At 46.9% G+C, this 19,480-nt stretch overlaps 1 protein-coding gene across 1 annotated transcript; it reads right to left on the bottom strand.

Annotated features, from left to right (window-relative positions):
* Positions 1-12,520: 12,520 nt before the first annotated feature.
* LOC137351423 (ubiquitin domain-containing protein TINCR-like) lies at positions 12,521-18,773 on the bottom strand. The gene is made up of 2 exons (XM_068015869.1): positions 18,238-18,773; positions 12,521-15,256 (listed from the first exon to the last, which is right to left on the bottom strand). Exons 1-2 carry the CDS (start codon positions 18,491-18,493, stop codon positions 15,237-15,239), a joined length of 276 nt encoding a protein of 91 aa, XP_067871970.1. The 5' UTR covers positions 18,494-18,773; the 3' UTR covers positions 12,521-15,236.
* Positions 18,774-19,480: the final 707 nt, after the last annotated feature.

A 19,480-nucleotide genomic window follows, 5' to 3' on the forward strand; every position in this document is an offset into this window, starting at 1 on the left:
CATCTTCGCTGCCTCCGGAGCGTACTTGGCATCAGGTGGCAGGACCGCATCTCCAACACAGAAGTCCTCGAGGTGGCCAACATCCCCAGCTTATACACACTACTGAGTCAGCGGCGCTTGAGATGGCTTGGCCATGTGAGCCGCATGGAAGATGGCAGGATCCCCAAAGACACATTGTTCAGCGAGCTCGCCACTGGTATCAGACCCATCGGCCGTCCATGTCTCCGCTTTAAAGACGTCTGCAAACGCGACATGAAGTCCTGTGACATTGATCACAAGTCGTGGGAGTCAGTTGCCAGCGATCGCCAGAGCTGGCGGGCAGCCATAAAGGCGGGGCTAAAGTGTGGCGAGTCAAAGAGACTGAGCAATTGGCAGGAAAAAAGACAGAGGCGCAAGGGGAGAGCCAACTGTGTAACAGCCCCGACAAACAAATTTTTCTGCAGCACCTGTGGAAGAGTCTGTCACTCTAGAATTGGCCTTTATAGCCACTCCAGGCGCTGCTCCACAAACCACTGACCACCTCCAGGCGCTTCCCCATTGTCTCTCGAGATAAGGAGGCCAAAGAAGGCAATGAATAGTGGGATGCCGCAAGGATCAGTGCTGAGGCCTCAGCTATTTACACTATATTAATGACTTGGATGAAGAAACAGAGAGTAATGTATCTAAGTTGCTGATGATACAAAGCTTGGTGGAAAGATAAGCTGCGGGGAGGATGTAGGGAGGCTATAATGCGATATAGACAGGTTAAGTGAGTGAGCAAATGGAGTATAATGTAGTGAAGTGTGAATTTGTTCACTCTTGGTGTGGTTGTAAAAATAGAAAAGCAGAATATTTTTTTAAAAGGCATGAAACTGGTAAGTGTTGACGTACAGAGAGACTTGGGGTATTCGTACAAGGAACGCACAAAGTTAACATGCAGGTGCAGCAGGCTATTAGGAAGGCAAATGGCATGTTGGCCTTTATTGCAAGGGGATTGGAGTACAGGAATAAAAAAGTCTTACTACAATTGTACAGGGTTTGGTGAGACTGCACCTAGAATATTGTGTGCAGTTTTGTTCTCCACATTTAAGGAAGGATATACTTGCATTGGAGGCAGTGCAGCGAAGATTTACTAAATTGGTTCCTGGGATGATGGGGTTGTCCAATGATGAGAGGCTGAGTAAATTGAGCCGATATTCTCTGGAGTTTAGAAGAATGAGAGGCGATCTAATTGAGATATACAAGATTGTGAAAGGGTTTGATAGGGTAGAAGCTGAGAGATTGTTCCCACTAGTCAGGGAATCTAGAACACGGGGACACAGTCTCAGGATAAGGGGCCGATCATTCAGGACTGAGATGAGGAGAAATTACTTCATTCAAAGGGTTGTGAATCTTTGGAATTCTCTATCCCAGTGGGTTGTGGATGCTCCATCATTGAATACATTTAAGGCTGGGATAGACAGATTTTGGGTCTCACGGGGAATCAAATGGGGAGTGGGCAGGAAAGTGGAATTGAAGCCCAAGATCAGCCACGATTGTATTGAATGGCGGAGCAGGCTCGATGGGCCATAGTGTCTACTTCTTCTCCTATTTCTAATGTTCTTGTGTACACCAAACCAGTGCAGGAAAAGGGGCCCTGATGGAAAGCACAGCAGACCAGGCTGTGACTTTAACTGCGGCAGTGCAGGAGAACTGCACAAAATCCCTGAGACTTACCAGGATTTTGTGTCCAGAGGAAAAATGACCCCATACCCCTCGAGTTAGGCAAGTAAGTCCATACTTAGGGATACAGGGGCCACCCAATCCCTTCTGCTGGGAAAAGCCTGACCTTCTCCCCAGAGAGTGCATTGAATGCTAGAGTGCTAGTAAACGGTATCGGGGGAAGGTACGTGCCTATACCTTTATACTGGGTGCACCTGGAATGCGACCTTTTTTCAGGACTGTAACTGTGGGGATTGTCCCCCGTTTACCAGTGGATGGGGCCAACCTGCTCCAGGGTAATGATCTGGCGGGAGTGAAGGTGGTAGCTTCCACAATTCGTTTTAGAGAGACTGAAAGAAGTCAGGGAGACAGAGCAATTACAGGAAAAGGTCCCCGGCATTTTTCCTGACTGTGTGGTGACCTGGTCCATGGTCAAACAAGCTCCATCAGAGGAGGCTGAACTGGCTCTGCAGACAGATGACCCTACTGTCTGGTTATCTGAAACCTTCTTTGGGAAGTTAGAGGACTCAGAGAATGGGTTAAACAGGTCTTCCTTGATCGAGGCTCAGCAAGCCAACCCAGGGTTAAAAAAGTTAGCACCGACTGCCCAAACTGAAGCTGAAGCAGATGGAGTTCCAGAATGCTACTATTTAAAGGATGAGGTGCTGATGAGGAAGTGGAGACCTCCTCACAGACCAGCAGATGAAGAATGGACAGTGGTTCACCAGGTAGTGGTGCTGCCGAGGTACCGTAGGGAAATATTGAGAATAGTCCACAAAATTCCAATGGCTGGACTTGTCGGTATCAGAAAAACCCAAGCCCGCATAAGACAAGCATTTTCACTGGCCACAACTCCACAAGGATGTGGTGAAGTTCTGTAAGACTTGCCAGATGTGCCAGGTTGTGGGGAAGCCTCAACCTGCTATAAAACCTAAACCCCTAATTCCCATATCAGCTTTTGGGGAACCATTCAGCAGAGTGCTGGTAGATTGTGTGGGGTCCCAGCTAAAAAGAAAAAGGGGGCTACCAGTATCTTCTCACCATTATGGATGTGGCTACCCGATTTCCACTGGCTCTCCCCCCAAGATCTATCTCTGCCAAGGTAGTGTGGAGGGGCTAACCCAATTCTTCACCCAATATGGGCTGCCTGCTGAGATCACATCACAGAATTGTTACAGGGCAGAAGGAGGTCATTCGGCCCATTGTGTCCGCACTAGCTCTCTGAAACAGCCAATCCCTCAGTCCCATTCCCCTGCCTTCTCCCCAAATCCCGGAACATTCTTCCTTTTCATATAACTGTTTAATTCTCTTTTGAATGCTTCAATTGAACCTGCCTCCACCGTGTTCTCAGGCAGCACATTCCAGACCTTAACCACTTGCTGCGTGAAACTTTAAATCTGTGCCCTCTCGTTCTTGATTCTTTCAGGAGTGGGAACAGTTTCTCTCTATCTACTCTGTCCAGACCCCTCATGATTTTGAATACCTCTATCAAATCACCTCTCAGCCTTCTCTTCTCCAAGGAAAATAGTCCTAACTTCTCCAATCTATCTTCAAAACTGAAATTCCTCATCCCTGGAACCATTCTCGTGAATCTCTCCTGTACTCTCTCCAATGTCCTCACGTCTTTCCTTAAGTGCGGCTCCCAGAATTGGACACAATACTCCAGCTGAGGACAAACTAGTGTCTTATACAAGTTCAACATAACTTCATTGCTCTTGTACTCTATGCCCTCATTAATAAAGCCCAGGATACTGTATGCTTTATTAACTACTCTCTCAACCTGTCCTGGCACCTTTAATGACTTATGCACATATACACCCAGGTCCCTCTGCTCCTGCACCCCTTTAGAATTGTGCCCTTTATTCAATATATCTCTCCATGTTCTTCCTTGCAAAATGAATCACCTCCTATTTCTCTGCATTGAACTTCATCTGCCACCTGTCTGCCCATTCCACCTTGACCATAACAGTCTGTATTCATTGGAGTTTAGAAGGATGAAAGGTGATCTTACTGAAACATATAAGATCCTGAGGGAACTTTACAGGGTGGATGTTGAAAGGATGTTTTCCCTTGTGGGAGAGACTAAAGAATAACGGGCACAGTGTAAAAATAAGGGGTCTCCCATTTAAGACAGAGATGAGGAGAATTTTTTTCTCTCAGAGGGTCGTGAGTCTGTGGAACTCTCTTCCCCGGAGAGCAGTGGAGGCAGGGTCATTGAATGTTTTTAAGGCAGAGGTAGACAGATTGTTGACAAACAAGAGAGTCAAAAGGTATCAGGGGTAGGTGGGAAAGTGGGGTTGAGTCTACAAACAGATCAGCCATGATCTTCTAGAATGGTGGAGCAGGCTCGAGGGGGTGAATGGCCTACTCTATGACTCCTACTCCTGCTTCGTATGTTTGTATGTATGTTTACACTCTGTGGTTGATTCCTACAGCTGTCTGAAATGTCCTAGCAAGCCATTCGGTTATAAAACAATCGCTACAGAACAGTATATGAAGGGGAAATATCAGATGAAGCTTTCAACAATCCCAGTCTAGTCAACCCTGCCAAGTCCTCCTCATGAAGATCTCGGAGACTTGTCCCACAGACACGTCAGGTCGTACTCACAGAATCATTTCTATTAACCCATCATTTCCCTGGATACTCAGAGCACCATCAGGACAGACCCACTTGAGGTGGGGCCATAGTTGGGTGGGAGTGGCCATGGAGCCCTCAAATGACATCTGCTGGCTTCAGATCAAACAAGGGCATGGAAACAGCTTGCGGATGACATGAAACCCACACCCTCACCATGGTTACTTCACCAGTATCTCCCTCCCCTGTGACCTCCACCACCTAGACAATCAAGAGTAGCAAGATAATGAGAACACCGTCACCTCCAATCACATGTCACTCTAACTTAGACATACATCGCCTTTCTTATATTATCGCAGGGTCAAAATCCTGGAATTTGTGGGAGCAAACAGTAAATCAGTCAGTGCCTACTGAGATGCAGTGAGAATTAAAGGTCTAGTCACCCCTAACCACTTGTCTGCAAGTCCCAGTGACCACTAGCAGGTTCCCAAGACCCATCCCCTCAGCCAGACATTAACATATGTGGGAGAGGGAGTTCCAAAATCTATTGCCAAAAACACGCTGCTCTTCCACTGTTGCCTCTCCTTGTAATTCAATAACATGCTGCCCCATTACACAGGAGACAATGACGTCTCCAGCATCCTCCTGTTCCTGCCTTCAATCACAATGTGGGACATAGAACAGCCAGACTCCATTACCTTTGTATCATGCAACTACTAGAATGTTGGAAAGTGACTAAATAGGCCCTGTCCCCTGATTTAGGCTGTCAACAAAAAAAAAGAAAGACCTGTATTTATATAGCATCTTTCACAACCTCAGGACATCCCAAAGCACTTTACAACCAATAAAGTGCTTTTGAAGACTTATTTTATTCTTTCATGGGATGTGGGTGTCGCTGGCAAGGCCAGCACTTGTTGCCCATCTCTAATTGCTCTTGAGAAGGTGGTGGTGAGCCGTCTTCTTGAACCGCTGCAGTCCATGTGGGGTAGATACACCCACAGTGCTGTTAGGAAGGGAGTTCCAGGATTTTGACCCAGCAATGGTGAAGGAACGGCGATATAGTTTCAAGTCAGGATGGTGTTTGGCTTGGAGGGGAACTTGCAGGTGGTGGTGTTCCCGTGTATCTGCTGCCCTTGTCCTTCTAGGTGGTAGAGGTCGCAGGTTTGGAAGGTGCTGTCTAAGGAGCCTTGGTGAGTTGCTACAGTGCATCTTGCAGATGGTACACACTGCTGCCACTGTGCGTCGGTGGTCGAGGGAGTGAATGTTTAAGGTGGTGGATGGGGTGCCTTGTCCTAAATGGTGGCGAATTTCTTGAGTGTTATTGGAGCTGCACCCATCCAGGCAAGTGGGGAGTATTCCATCACACTCCTAACTTGTGCCTTGTAGATGGTGGACAGGCTTTGGGGAGTCATGAGGTGAGTTAATTGCCGTAGAATTCGTAGTCTCTGACCTGCCCTTGTAGCCAGTGTTTATATGGCTGATCCAGTTCAGTTTCTGGTCATTGGTAACCTCCAGTATGTTGCTGGTGGAGGATGCAATGATAGTAATGCCATTGAACATCAAGGAGAGATGGTTAGATTGTCGCTTTTCGGAGATTGTCATTGCCTGGCACTTGTGTGGCGCGAATGTTACTTGCCACTTATCAGCCCAAGCCTGGATATTGTCCGGGTCTTGCTGCATTTCTACACTGACTGCTTCAGTATCTGAGGAGTCACGAATGATGCTGAACATTGTGCAATCATCCGCGAACATCCCCACTTCTGACCTTATGATTGAAGGACGGTCATTGATGAAGCAGCTGAAGATGGTTGGGCCTAGGACACTACCCTGAGGAACTCCTGCAGTGATGTCCTGGAGCTCAGATGATTGAACTCCAACAACCACAACCATCTTCCTTTGTGCTAGGTATGACTCCAACCGGCAGAGAGTTTTCCCCCGATTCCCATTGACTCCAGTTTTGCTAGGGCTCCTTGCTGCCAAATGTCAAATGTTACCTTGATGTCAAGGGCAGTCACTCTCATCTCACCTCTTGAATTCAGCTCTTTTGTCCATGTTTGGACCAAGGCTGTAATGAGGTCAGGAGCTGAATGGCCCTGGCGGAACCCAAACTGAGCATTACTGAGCAGGTTATTGCTAAGCAAGTGCTGCTTGATAGCACTGTCAATGACACCTTCCATCACTTTGCTGATGATCGAGAGTAGACTGATGGGGCAGTAATTGGCTGGATTGGACTTGTCCTGCTTTTTGTGGACAGGACACACCTGGGCAATTTTCCACATTTCCGGTTAGATGTCAGTGTTGTAGCAGTACTGGAACAGCTTGGCTAGGCGCACGGCTAGTTCTGGAGACAGGTCTTCAGTACTGTCACAACCTCAGTGAGATTGTTAACGTTAAAATTCGAGATATGAACCTCCATAGCAATTTAAAGAATTACATAGGATTTCACATTATAAGACTTTTACTATAACAACTAAGAGAAATCCCCATTAACGAAATAGTAGTTTGCAAGGAGCTGGTACCCCAAATCAGAAAGAAAGATATTTTCTTTACTTACTGAAACACTTGAAAACCTTACACCACACTTTTACATCACACAGTCCTCTTTGATGGTGAAATCTTTGCTGTTAAAAGTCTCAAACTCTTCCCAGTTGCAATCAGTTGGTTCTCCCTTTCTCACTGTCAATGTCCTCTTCACTCACTTCTCTGAGCACCTTCGAGCTGGACGTACATGAATAAGGAAATCCCTAGTGATCTTGCTCGTCTTCTACTCCTCCGCAAACATCAACTTTCAAAACAGGTTTAAATCTTCGCAATCTTTCACTGTCTCAGTATTCCCTGAGAGCAGGCATTGTCCCTCGCCATTGCGGCTGCCACTGCTGGTTGTCTTCCTTTCTTACAGCCCATTCTGAAGCTGCAACTGTTGGTTTCCTTTTTTGCTGCTGTCTGCCTTCAGAAAATCTGTTAAATTTATCTGGAATCAAAATTCAATAGCTCATTGTCCTTTTCCAATATGCAAAGTCCAGAAGTCTGGCTTCAGCAGAGTGACCCAGGTTGTCCATTGTTTCCAGGTGTTAGTAGCTGCCATACACATTTGCATCCTCAGAATCACTGACTCTTTGTTTAGGATCCGAATGTCTGGGAGGGTGAAACCCATTGTTGTTCAGGTGTTCTGTCCCTGGAGTTTGTGTTTTTCAAAAGTCTTTGATTTTGGATCTTTGTTGTCCTGGTAACCAAGAGTTCTGTCTTGCCTTTAAAAAGAGTGGATGTGAGGTCACCTGACTTCTCTGACTCCATCTTAAACTTTTTTAAATAATCACAGTTTTCAATACATAATCATGTTACAAAGTCCAATGTTTGGATATTTTATATATTATTTTATATATTTATATATATTTTTAATATATTTTGGAATATTGTATAGAATTCTGGTCGCCACACAACCAGAAGGATGTGGAGGCTTTGGAGAGGGTACAGAAGAGGTTTACCAGGATGTTGCCTGGGCTGGAGGGTATTAGCTATGAGGAGAGGTTGGATAAACTTGGATTGTTTTCACTGGAACGATGGAGGTGGAGGGGCGACATGATAGAGGTTTACAAAGTTATGAGTGGCATGGACAGAGTGGATAGTCAGAAGCTTTTTCCCAGGGTGGAAGAGTCAGTTACTAGGGGACATAGGTTTAAGGTGAGAGGGGCAAAGTTTAGAGGAGATGTGCGAGGTAAGTTTTTTACACAGAGGGTGGTGAGTGCCTGGAACTTGCTGCCGGGGGAGGTGGTGGAAGCAGGTACGATAGTGACGTTTAAGAGACATCTTGACAAATACATGAATAGGATGGGAATAGAGGGATACGGACAACGGAAGTGCAGAAGGTTTTAGTTTAGACAGGCATCAAGATCGGCGCAGGCTTGGAGGGCCGAATGGCCTGTTCCTGTGCTGTACTGTTCTTTGTTCTTTGTTTGTATCAGTATTACTGCCAGGATATTGTCAGGGCCCATAGCCTTTGCAGTATCCTGTGCCTTCAGCCATTTCTTCACGTCATGCAGAGTGAATCGGATTGGCTGAAGACTAGCATCTGTGATGCTGGGAACTTCAGGAGAAGGCTGAGGTTGGTCATCCACTTGGCACTTCAGGCTAAAGATTGTTGCAAATGCTTCAGCCTTTTCTTTTGCACTGATGTACTGGGCTCCCCATCATTGAGGATGGGGATGCTTGTGGAGTCTCCTCCTTCAGTTAGTTGTTTTAATTGTGCACCACCATTCATGACTGGATGTGGCAGGACTGCAGAACTTTGATCTGATCCGTTGGTTGTGGGATCACTTAGCTCTATCGCATGCTGCTTCCATTGTTTGGCATGCAAGTAATCCCGTGTCACAGATTCGCCGGGCTGACACCTCATTTTTAGTTATGCCTGGTTCCCTCCTGCACTCTTCATTGAACCAGGGTTGGTCTCCTGGCTTGATGGTAATGGTAGAGTGGGGGATATGCCGGGCCTTGAGGTTAAAGAGTGTGATTGAATACAATTCTGCTGCTGCTGATGGCCCACAGTGCCTCATGGATGCCCAGTTTTGCATTGCTAGATCTGTTCGAAATCTGTCCCATTTAGCATGGTGATAGTGCCACACAACATGATCAACACTAGGGTGATTCATCAGCTGAATTGGGGGGAGGGTGGGGGTTGGTGGGGTGCGGTAGGCGGTACTCAGCAAGTTTCCTTGCCCTTGTTTGACCTGATGCCATGAGACTTCATGGGGTCCAGAGTCGATGTTGAGGGCTCCCAGGGCAACTCCCTCCCGACTGTACACCACTGTGCCGCCAGCTCTACTGGGTCTGTCCTGCCGGTGGGACAGGACATACCCAAGGATGGTGATGGCAGTGTCTGGGACATTGTCTGTAAGGTATGATTCCGTGAGTATGACTATGTCAGGCTGTTGCTTGACTAGTCTGTGGGACAGCTCTCCCAACTTTGGCACAAGCCCCCAGATGTTAGTAAGGAGGACATTGCAGGGGCCAGTGGGCTGCGTTTGCTGTTATCGTTTCCGGTGCTTAGGTCAATGCCGGATGGCCCATCTGGTTTTATTCTTTTTCAATTTTTCTATAGTGGTTTGGTACAACTGAGTGGCTTGTTAGGCCATGTCAGAGGGCAGTTAAGAGTCAACCACATTGCAGTGGATCTGGAGTCACATGTAGGCCAGACCAGGTACAGACAGTAGGTTTCCTTCCTGAAAGGCATTAGTAAATCAAATGGGTTTTTACAACAATCCAGTAATTTCAAGGGCACCATTACTGAGACTGGCATTTAATTCTAGATTTATGAATTAATTGAAATTAATTTAAAATTCCACCAGCTGCCGTGGTGGGATTTGAACATGTGTCTCCACAGCATTAGTTGGGGCCACTGGATCATTAGTCCAGTGACATTACCACTACACCACTGTCCCCTATAGCGTAGACACTGTTGTAATGTATGAAATACAGAAGCCAGTTTGAGCACAGCAAGATCCCATGAACAGCAATTTGATTAATGGTCAATTAAACTGTTTTTAGAGTTGGCTGAGGAATAAATATCGTCCAGGATACCAAGGAGAATCTGCTCTTCTTCAAAATAGCGCCATAGGATCTTCTACACCCACCTGACTGGGCAGATGGGGCCTCAGTTTAAAGTCTCATCCAAATGTTGGCTCCTCTGACAGTGGAGCACTCCCTCAGTACTGGAGTGTCAGCCTGGATTCTGGTCTCAAGTGTCTGGAGAGGGGTTTGAATCTATGACCTTGGAGGTGACAGCACTGCCCAATAAGACAAGACAGAGGGAGAAAATGAGAGATTTCTACTCAATCCAGCATGCAGCCAGAGTGCTCCTAAACGAAGTGTCCCTGTGCTGTTTGTTGAGGGTCTGCTCACTTCAGAAGTATAACATTAAATCATCATTTAAATCTAGTAAAAACAAGAAGACATAAAACATTCAACTCATACAGCTTTATTAATATCATTTCAGCAACACTAGTGTTAATAATTATTATAGCACAAAGACTGGTACAGACCAGTTCTCTCTGGCCAGGGAACAGATACAGATCTTATTTTAAGTTATTTATTTCCTGTTTCTGACAGCACTGGCTGGTGATCTCAGCGCAGACCTCTTCACAGCAAGCCAGAAGAGGAACTCAGAGAGTGGGCATTATCCAAGACTCATTGCCCCACAGCAACACAAGGCAAGGCAGCAACTTAGTATTCATGTAGAGAAAGATCTCAGAGTAGCTGATGTGGGTGAGCTGGGTGTGTGAAAGGAACTTCTGTAGTGGGACTGATGTGTGGTGAATCAGACAGGCCCATGAGTGTGTATGGGTGTGTGTGTATGACTGTGAGTGTGTGTATGACTGTGAGTGTGAGAACATGTGAGAGTGTGTATGTGATTGAGTGTGTGTGAGTGTGACTGTGCCTGAGAGTATGTGTGAATGAGTATGTGTGTGAGTGTGAGAGTGTGTGTGGTTGTGAACGTGAGTCCGCCCAGCCCTGCTTCTTCCATAGCTTTGCCATCTGCCTTCCAGCCATAGTTGCCACTTACCCATTCATGCAGCTATTTCATGGTCAGATTCATGAGGCTGGGTTGTGAGGGGAATAAAGAGAAGCAAAGCGAAAGAAAGAAGCAAAAAGGAACATGTGCGAGAGGTGTACAGAGAGAGTGCAAGGCAGAGAGAGAGAGAGAAATTGTAAGAGGTAAATCTAACTGGAGAGGAATGGAGAAGAAGGAGACAAGCAGAAGCACAGTTCCAGGAAGCGAGATATCAGATTGAAACCTCCATGGGTTATGATTCTGGCCTTCCAGCACTGAATCCTCCAAACTGTGTGAGGTCAGCCAGAGGTCACCTAATTAATGATGTGATGGAGCCTCTGAGACACTGATCTGCTGGACATCAGAGATTCACCCAAGACACTGGAACACCACATCCAAACCATCCTCTTTGTAAGATCCACATTAATCATCAATGGCTTTTCAGAGGCCTGCACACCCATCGAAAGGACCACCCTGATGAAGGTTTTATTTAATACACTTATACATACGAATTAAGAGCAGGAGTCGGCCACTTGGCCCTTCGAGCCTGCTCCGCTATTCAACAAGATCATGGCTGATCTGTATAAGCAACAGGAGATCATCTAGCAAATAATAAAAAAATTAAACAAGGTGAAGGAGTCACCTGTCTAATCTGTTCATCGCACAGGATCTGTGTGAGTGTGTTGACACAGTGACAGACCCCAAGCCCCCACTATCCTGACTTAGCAATGCTGGCTTCTGTGCAGAGACTGGGTCCAATACAAAAGTAGGGTCACTTGTATTTTAAATCCTTCCCTCACGGCAGTGAATATTGGTCAGAGGTTAACAGGATGCTGATGGGTAAAGGACACCTGAAACACTGGCAAAAACCTGGGCTAATAATTCCATTGCCCCGGTGCTCGGTGCTTGTGCTGGGACAGCTCACTGGGACAGAGTCCATGTTATAGCTTGTCTTGCACACGCGAGAAGTGAGATGGATCCTGTAGAGTCCTGAACCAACTGATTTCACCTGCCGTTAGGTCACTTCCAACACCTGCCGTCTCCCCAGTTGTGTTTAGTGAATCTATCCTGCATCCGTCAACACCCCAGTTTGTGATGTAAAGTCTTTGATTCTTGGCTCTGTTTGATGCTCCAAATGTTTGCTTCCAATTTCCACCCTTCTCTCACCTTTACATGGTCCATCTCTGACACTTCCCTTCCCTTCCTCGACTTCTCTGTCTCCATCTCTGGGGATAGGTTGTCTACTAATATCCATTATAAGCCCACCGACTCCCACAGTTACCTCGACTACATTTCTTCACACCCTACCTCCTGTAAGGACTCCATTCCATTCTCCCAGTTTCTCCGTCTTCGACGCATCTGCTCTGATGATGCTACCTTCCATGCCGGAGCTTCTGGTATGACCTTTTTCCTCAACTGAGGATTCCGCCCCACTGTTGTTGACAGGGCCCTCAACCATGGGACCAATTTCCCGTACCTCTGCCCTCAACCCTTCCCCTCCCTCCCAGAATAGTGACAGGGTTCCCCTTGTCCTCACTTTCCACCCGATCAGCCTCCATATCCAAAGGATCATCCTCCGCCATTTCCGCCACCTCCAGCGTGATGCCACTACCAAACGCATCTTCCCCTCCCTTCCCCTGTCAGCATTCTGAAGGGATCATTCCCTCCGCGACACCCTGGTCCACTCCTCCATTACCCCCACCACCTCATCCCCATCCCATGGCACCTTCCCCTGCAATCGCAGGAGTGTAATACCTGCCCATTTACCTGCTCTCTCCTCACTATCCCAGGCCCCAAACACTCCTTTCAGGTGAAGCAGCGATTTACTTGTACTTCTTTCAATGTAGTATACTGTATTCGCTGCTCACAATGTGGTCTCCTCTACATTGGGGAGACCAAGTGCAGACTGGGTGACCGTTTTGCGGAACACCTCCGCTCGGTCTGCAAGCAGGACCCTGAGCTTCCAGTTGCTTGCCATTTCAATCATCCCCCCTACTCTCATGCTCACATCTCTGTCCTGGGATTGCTGCAGTGCTCCAGTGAACATCAACGCAAGCTCGAGAAACAGCATCTCATCTACCAATTAGGCACACTACAGCCTGCCGGAGTGAACATTGAGTTCAATAATTTCAGAGCATGACAGCCCCCCATTTTACTTTCAGTTTTAGTTGGGTTTTTTTTCTTCTTTTTTACAATCCTTTTTTTGCATTTATTTCATTTCATCTTTGTTTGTTCAGTTTGCTTACCCACTGTTTTTTTTTCAGGTTTGCACTTGCTGCTGTTCAATATTCAGTGTATTTACACCTAATCTGTACTAATGCTTTGTCTTTCAACACATCATTAACATATTGTTTGCCTTTGCTCCGTGACCTTTTGGTCAGCTATGTGGCCTGGTCCAATCTAGACCTCCTTTGTTATCTCTTGCCCCACCCCCACCTCACTTGCTTATAATCTGTGACTTTTCTAATATTTGTCAGTTCCGATGAAGGGTCACTGACCCGAAACGTTAACTCTGCTTCTCTTTCCACAGATGCTGCCAGACCTGCTGAGTGGTTCCAGCATTTCTTGATTTTGCTCCAAATCTCCAGTTTGTTTCTGAAGCCTGGGAGGAAATTGCAAGTTCCGAACTGTCCCAGCAAGTTCGCACCAGCCCACTCGCCTGTTGTGTCACCTCTCACTCCTGTGGGGAGAGTTTTTACTAGTTGCGGAAAGCTGTTTTTTTACACTAAGCTGAATTCCGGGTTGCTTGTTACAAGCACACACTGTGTTTTTATATTTCACCAGAGGCATTATTTGACAGAGGCAGTGAGATCTGTTCACTGAAAAAAAAATCACCTCTCATTTTCCCCTTTTCAAAACCTTCCCCTCATCCCCTACTCCCTCCTCTAACTCTCAGCCTCTCCTCACTTCCTCCACTAACACTGGGCCTCTCTTCACTGCCGCGTCTAACTCTGGGCCTCTCCTCACCCCCTCCTCTAACACTCAGCCTCTCCTCACCCCCTCCTCTAACACTCAGCCTCTCCTCACTCCCTCCTCTAACACAGCCTCTCCTCACCTCTCACTCCCTCCTCTAACACTCAGCCTCTCCTCACTCCCTCCTCTAACACAGCCTCTCCTCACCTCTCACTCCCTCCTCTAACACTCAGCCTCTCCTCATTCCCTCCTCCAACACTGGGCCTCTCCTCACTCCCCCCTCTCCATTGCTAGCCATTATTTTAGTCTCTACACTGCTGCCCTCTTGAATTCTTTACTCATTTCTGTGCCTCTTGCCAATTCTCTCTCTGATTTCATAACCCACTGCCCCTTCAACTATTGCCCTTTCCATCCTCTGTGTTTCTCTCCCAGTCCCCATGCTTCACCTTCACTTCCTCACTGTGACACTTCTTGCTTCTGTATAAATGCAAGTTGATGCAGAAACCTCACTCATTAGGTGACATGAACACCCTGAGTGGTTCAAATGTAGCTCTTGTCCCACTGGTCTCAGGGTTCTTAGGGCTGCACTTTTAAAATCATTAAAATCGCGTAGAACTGATCAAATCACTGGCCTCCCTGAAGCATCACTTCTGGTTTGGAAATCCTCATTTCCCAAACTAATTCAAGGTCACCAAACCCCCCTAATTAAACTTGAATCCCACTCTGCAGTAATAGATGCCTGAACTGGAAATATCTCATTCAAAGGCCAGGCTGCAGTACCTGATGTCTAACAGACCATCGAGACAAAACAAACAAGATCTTCCTCAGTGTGGGAAAGGGAAGGAATATGATTCCACAGCTCCCCTCAAACACATGCATGTTGCTATCAGAACTTTGCAATCTTTTCAGTCTGAGATATTGGAAGAATTTGCAGACTGATTAACCTGACAGGCTGAGACATGAACATTCCTTCCACGGCTGTAACCATCTCTATTCCAGCCATTGGGTTAATCCTATACAGTGATACAATTTGAGGGAATGGGGACATCCACATCACCGGACATGGGAACCTGACTGGATTTCAACCTGGAATTCAGACTCGGAGTTCTGATCTTCACTCACTGGGTCAGTCTGGAGCGGGGTTCGAACTCTGCACTTTCTGACTCCGATGCAGGTTTGCTAGCAGTGAACCAAAGTCTGGCTCCATTCATGTATTGACCACATGACATTAGTGGACTTCATAAGAAGAATATAGTTTGACGTTATGTTCATCCATTTGCCCATTTAGTAGTGATGTGTGTCACTGCTTCTGGCTGAAGGGAACACACGAGAGCTGTTCAAGTGTTTTGCCTTCTTTGACAGAAAAATCACCAGGTCAGATCTAACACATGGCTGGCATCTTTAGTTCCACATTTGGACAGAGCAACTTCTGAAAGAACATCCCCAGCACAGAGTTCCAAAGACTCGATGAAATACAACTTGGCCCTTTCTCTCGACTGTTCACTGGACCTTCCACTGGAAAAATCACTGGATCTTTGTTCCATCTAGATAGTTCCAAAACAAAACAATAAGACCACTCTTACCAATAGTTAAATGTTCCCATTTCAGATTCAGACAGACAAGCGTTTAATCTAAGAGAAAACATAACAGATTACTGGCAAGCACCAACATGTTATGTTTCGTCCCACAAGCCCTACAAACTTTTCTTTATTAGAAAACAACTCTGTACAATTTGCATCTTCAGTTTGATATTGCTATTTCTCTCTCCTGCTTTTCTGAAGGGGTTAATTCTGGCTGTTGTCTGCTTCTACACAGTCAGCAGCCTACTCCCAGGACCTGTCCAGCTGAGCAACCTTCATACATGGCCCAAGACAGTTGAGTCTTGTAGTCAAGTCTAGCAGCAATGCTAGTTGATCCTGAATTGATCTAGTATTAGTACCAGTTGATCTTGTATTGATCTGGTACCAGTTCAGGTTCAACTTTTTTTTTTAGATTAGAGATACAGCACTGAAACAGGCCCTTCGGCCCACCGAGTCTGTGCCGAACATCAGCCACCCATTTATACTAATCCTACACTAATCCCATATTCCTACCAAACATCCCCACCTGTTCCTATATTTCCCTACCACCTACCTATACTAGTGACAATTTATAATGGCCAATTTACCTATCAACCTGCAAGTCTTTGGCTTGTGGGAGGAAACCGGAGCACCCGGAGAAACACCACACAGACACAGGGAGAACTTGCAAACTCCACACAGGCAGTACCAGGTATTGAACCCGGGTCCCTGGAGCTGTGAGGCTGCGGTGCTAACCACTGCGCCACTGTGCCGCCCTTGTATTTATATAACACCTGGAACATGGTAAAATGTCTCAAAGAGCTTCATAGGAGCGTTATCAAATAACATTTGACCGATCCATTTAAGGAGATATTAGAGCAGGAGCCAAAACGCTTGGTCAAAGAGGTAGGAAATTCCAAAGTGTAGGGCCTCAGCAGCTGAAGGCAAGGCTGCCACTGCTGGAGCAATTAAAATCGGGTACTCCAGAGGAAATGGTGTTGAGGCAGGAAGAGAAAGCATTGCAGGTCAGTGTGCTAACGAGCTGGGATCAGTCCAGGTCAGTGCGCTAGCAAGCTGGGATCAGTCCAGGTCAGTGCGCTAACGAGCTGGGATCAGTCCAGGCCAGTGCGCTAACGAGCTGGGAACAGTCCAGGCCAGTGCGCTAACGAGCTGGGAACAGTCCAGGTCAGTGCACTAACGAGCTGGGATCAGTCCAGGTCAGTGCGCTAACGAGCTGGGATCAGTCCAGGTCAGTGCGCTAATGATCTGGGATCAGTCCAGGTCAGTGCGCTAGCAAGCTGGGAACAGTCCAGGCCAGTGCGCTAACGAGCTGGGATCAGTCCAGGTCAGTGCACTAACGAGCTGGGATCAGTCCAGGTCAGTGCGCTAACGAGCTGGGATCAGTCCAGGTCAGTGCGCTAATGATCTGGGATCAGTCCAGGTCAGTGCGCTAACGAGCTGGGATCAGTCCAGGTCAGTGCGCTAACGAGCTGGGATCAGTCCAGGTCAGTGCGCTAATGATCTGGGATCAGTCCAGGTCAGTCTGCTAATGATCTGGGATCAGTCCAGGTCAGTACACTAATGATCTGGGATCAGTCCAGGTCAATGCGCTAATGATCTGGGATCAGTCTAGGTCAGTCTGCTAATGATCTGGGATCAGTCTAGGTCAGTCTGCTAATGATCTGGGATCAGTCCAGGTCAGTCTGCTAATGATCTGGGATCAGTCCAGGTCAGTCTGCTAATGATCTGGGATCAGTCCAGGTCAATGCGCTAATGATCTGGGATCAGTCCAGGTCAGTCTGCTAATGATCTGGGATCAGTCCAGGTCAGTCTGCTAATGATCTGGGATCAGTCCAGGTCAGTACACTAATGATCTGGGATCAGTCCAGGTCAGTCTGCTAATGATCTGGGATCAGTCCAGGTCAATGCGCTAATGATCTGGGATCAGTCTAGGTCAGTCTGCTAATGATCTGGGATTAGTCTAGGTCAGTCTGCTAATGATCTGGGATTAGTCTAGGTCAGTCTGCTAATGATCTGGGATCAGTCTAGGTCAGTCTGCTAATGATCTGGGATCAGTCTAGGTCAGTCTGCTAATGATCTGGGATCAGTCCAGGTCAGTCTGCTAATGATCTGGGATCAGTCTAGGTCAGTCTGCTAATGATCTGGGATCAGTCCAGGTCAGTCTGCTAATGATCTGGGATCAGTACTCCTGGACTTCAGTACAAAAATCAAGGTTGACACTCCAGAGCAGTACTGAGGGAGGGCTGCACTGTTGGAGGTGCCTTCTTTCAGATGAGACATTAAACCGAGGCCCCATCTACCCTCTCAGGTGGTCGTACAAAATCCCATGGCATTATTTCAAAGAAGAGCAGGGGAGTTCTCCCCGGTGTCCTGGCCAATATTTATCCCTCAATAAACATCATAAAAATAGATTATCTGGTTATCAGATTACTGTTTGTGGGATCTTGCTGTGTGCAAATTGGCTGCTGCATTTCCTACAACAGTGACTACATATCAAAAGTACTTCATTGGCTGTAAAGCACTTTGGAAATGTCCTATGGTCGTGAAAGGCTCTATATAAATGCAAGTCTGTCTTGTACAGGTCAGTCCTGTGGTTATCTGGTGCTCCTATCGCTACCTCACCCCTGCAGCCATATGAAGTGTAACAAGAGGGAGAAACAGAGTGTCTGGGTCAGAGCAATCACATGACCCGGGGTCCAGTACATTGCAAAACATGGACAGGGTGACTGGTGCTGAAACTGGAATGAAGAGCAAAGGTGACAATTGGTCAGGGTTGGGAGTGTAATCAGAAGGCAGAATGAATGAAAGAGCCAGAACTATTTGGGACTGGTCTGCACAGACTGGCCCCAGAGCACTAGGCAGCAGCTGGTTACCATAGCTACAGGATGGAATTTGTAGATGAGTTCGATGAGAAGGACTGAACCAGATTGATGAGGGAGACTTACCCTTTTTCACCAACACAAGCACTGCCCCTGTCGCAATGTTATTCTTCTCCAGGGTCTCATTTTCTCCCAGTTGCTGACCCTTGTAAGTGAAATCCAGCTTCCAGGACGTGACCCCTTGTCTCACGAGGTATAGACGGATGCGTTTTATGGTGTCATTTGGCCTCACCCTGACTGTGACCATCTGCTGACCATCAGGGAGCTGGACACTGACCTCACTCCTTATCCACTGAGACAGCAGTCTCTGCACCGCGTACATTGTAGTTCCGTTCAGTCCTGGTGAACCGACAGCTCCGGAACGGATGGTGTTCACTGAGACACTGAGAGCTGACTAGATTTTAACTGATAAACAAGGAGCCTCCCTGTCCTCTCATCTTACACCTAATAACCCCAAACACGTCTAGGAACCGGTCCTCCAACATTCCTTCACCTACTTACTGATACTTACCTGATTCCAGTTAACAGAGCAATTACTGGCAGCACAAGCATTGTCAGCAATGATAAGTGCTGGAGCCAGTAACCAGCCTGACACTGTACAAATACCCTCAGTGAGGATCAAAAAATGCCAGCTCCGGGGCTTCCCAACACTATGCAAACACCACCAGTGTACAGTGCCAACAAGCTGAGACACTCCCAGAACATCCCCCTGAATCACTCCCAGACGATTGCCCTGGCAACCTTCCACATAGTGAAAGTGCCTCCTCCCAAACAACTCTCAGCAAACTCCAACAAATCACTGATTACAACAACATAGATTTACATCGCACCTTTAACATAATAAAACATCCCAAGGCACTTCACAGGAGCATTATAAAACAAAATATAACACCGAGCTACAATAGGAGATATTGGGTCAGATGGCCAAAAGCTCGGTCAAATATTTAGGTTTTAAGGAGGAAAGAGAGGTGTAGAGAGGGAATTCCAAAACTTGGGGCCTAGACAACTGAGGGAGCGGACACCAATGGAGCCACGATTAAAATCAGGGATGCACAAGAGGCCAGAATTAGAGGAGTGCAGATATCTCGGAGGGTTGTGGGGCTGGAGGAGATAACAGAGATAGGGAGGGGCGAGGCCGTGGAGTAGGGGTTGCCAACCATTTCCTGAGTGACAGCTACTGCTGAAATGAAAAACAACACATTTGCTGACAATGCCAACACAGAGTGGTGATTACAATCCATACGCAAAGGACAAATATCCACAACATCTCAGGCAGCTGCCAGGGATAAAGATGGAGATCCTCAATTTA

Source organism: Heterodontus francisci, chromosome 36 (genome assembly GCF_036365525.1).
Source record: "Heterodontus francisci isolate sHetFra1 chromosome 36, sHetFra1.hap1, whole genome shotgun sequence".
NCBI lineage: Eukaryota > Metazoa > Chordata > Chondrichthyes > Heterodontiformes > Heterodontidae > Heterodontus > Heterodontus francisci.

What these genes read in the sequence shown, in the direction of transcription:
- LOC137351423 (XM_068015869.1), bottom strand. Translation starts at nt 18,493, where the DNA reads ATGTACGCGGTGCAGAGACTGCTGTCTCAGTGGATAAGGAGTGAGGTC. An exon ending in GCTTGTGTTGGTGAAAAAGG is followed by an intron (nt 15,257 to 18,237) that starts GTAAGTCTCCCT and finishes GGAACTATCTAG; the next exon opens with ATGGAACAAAGATCCAGTGA.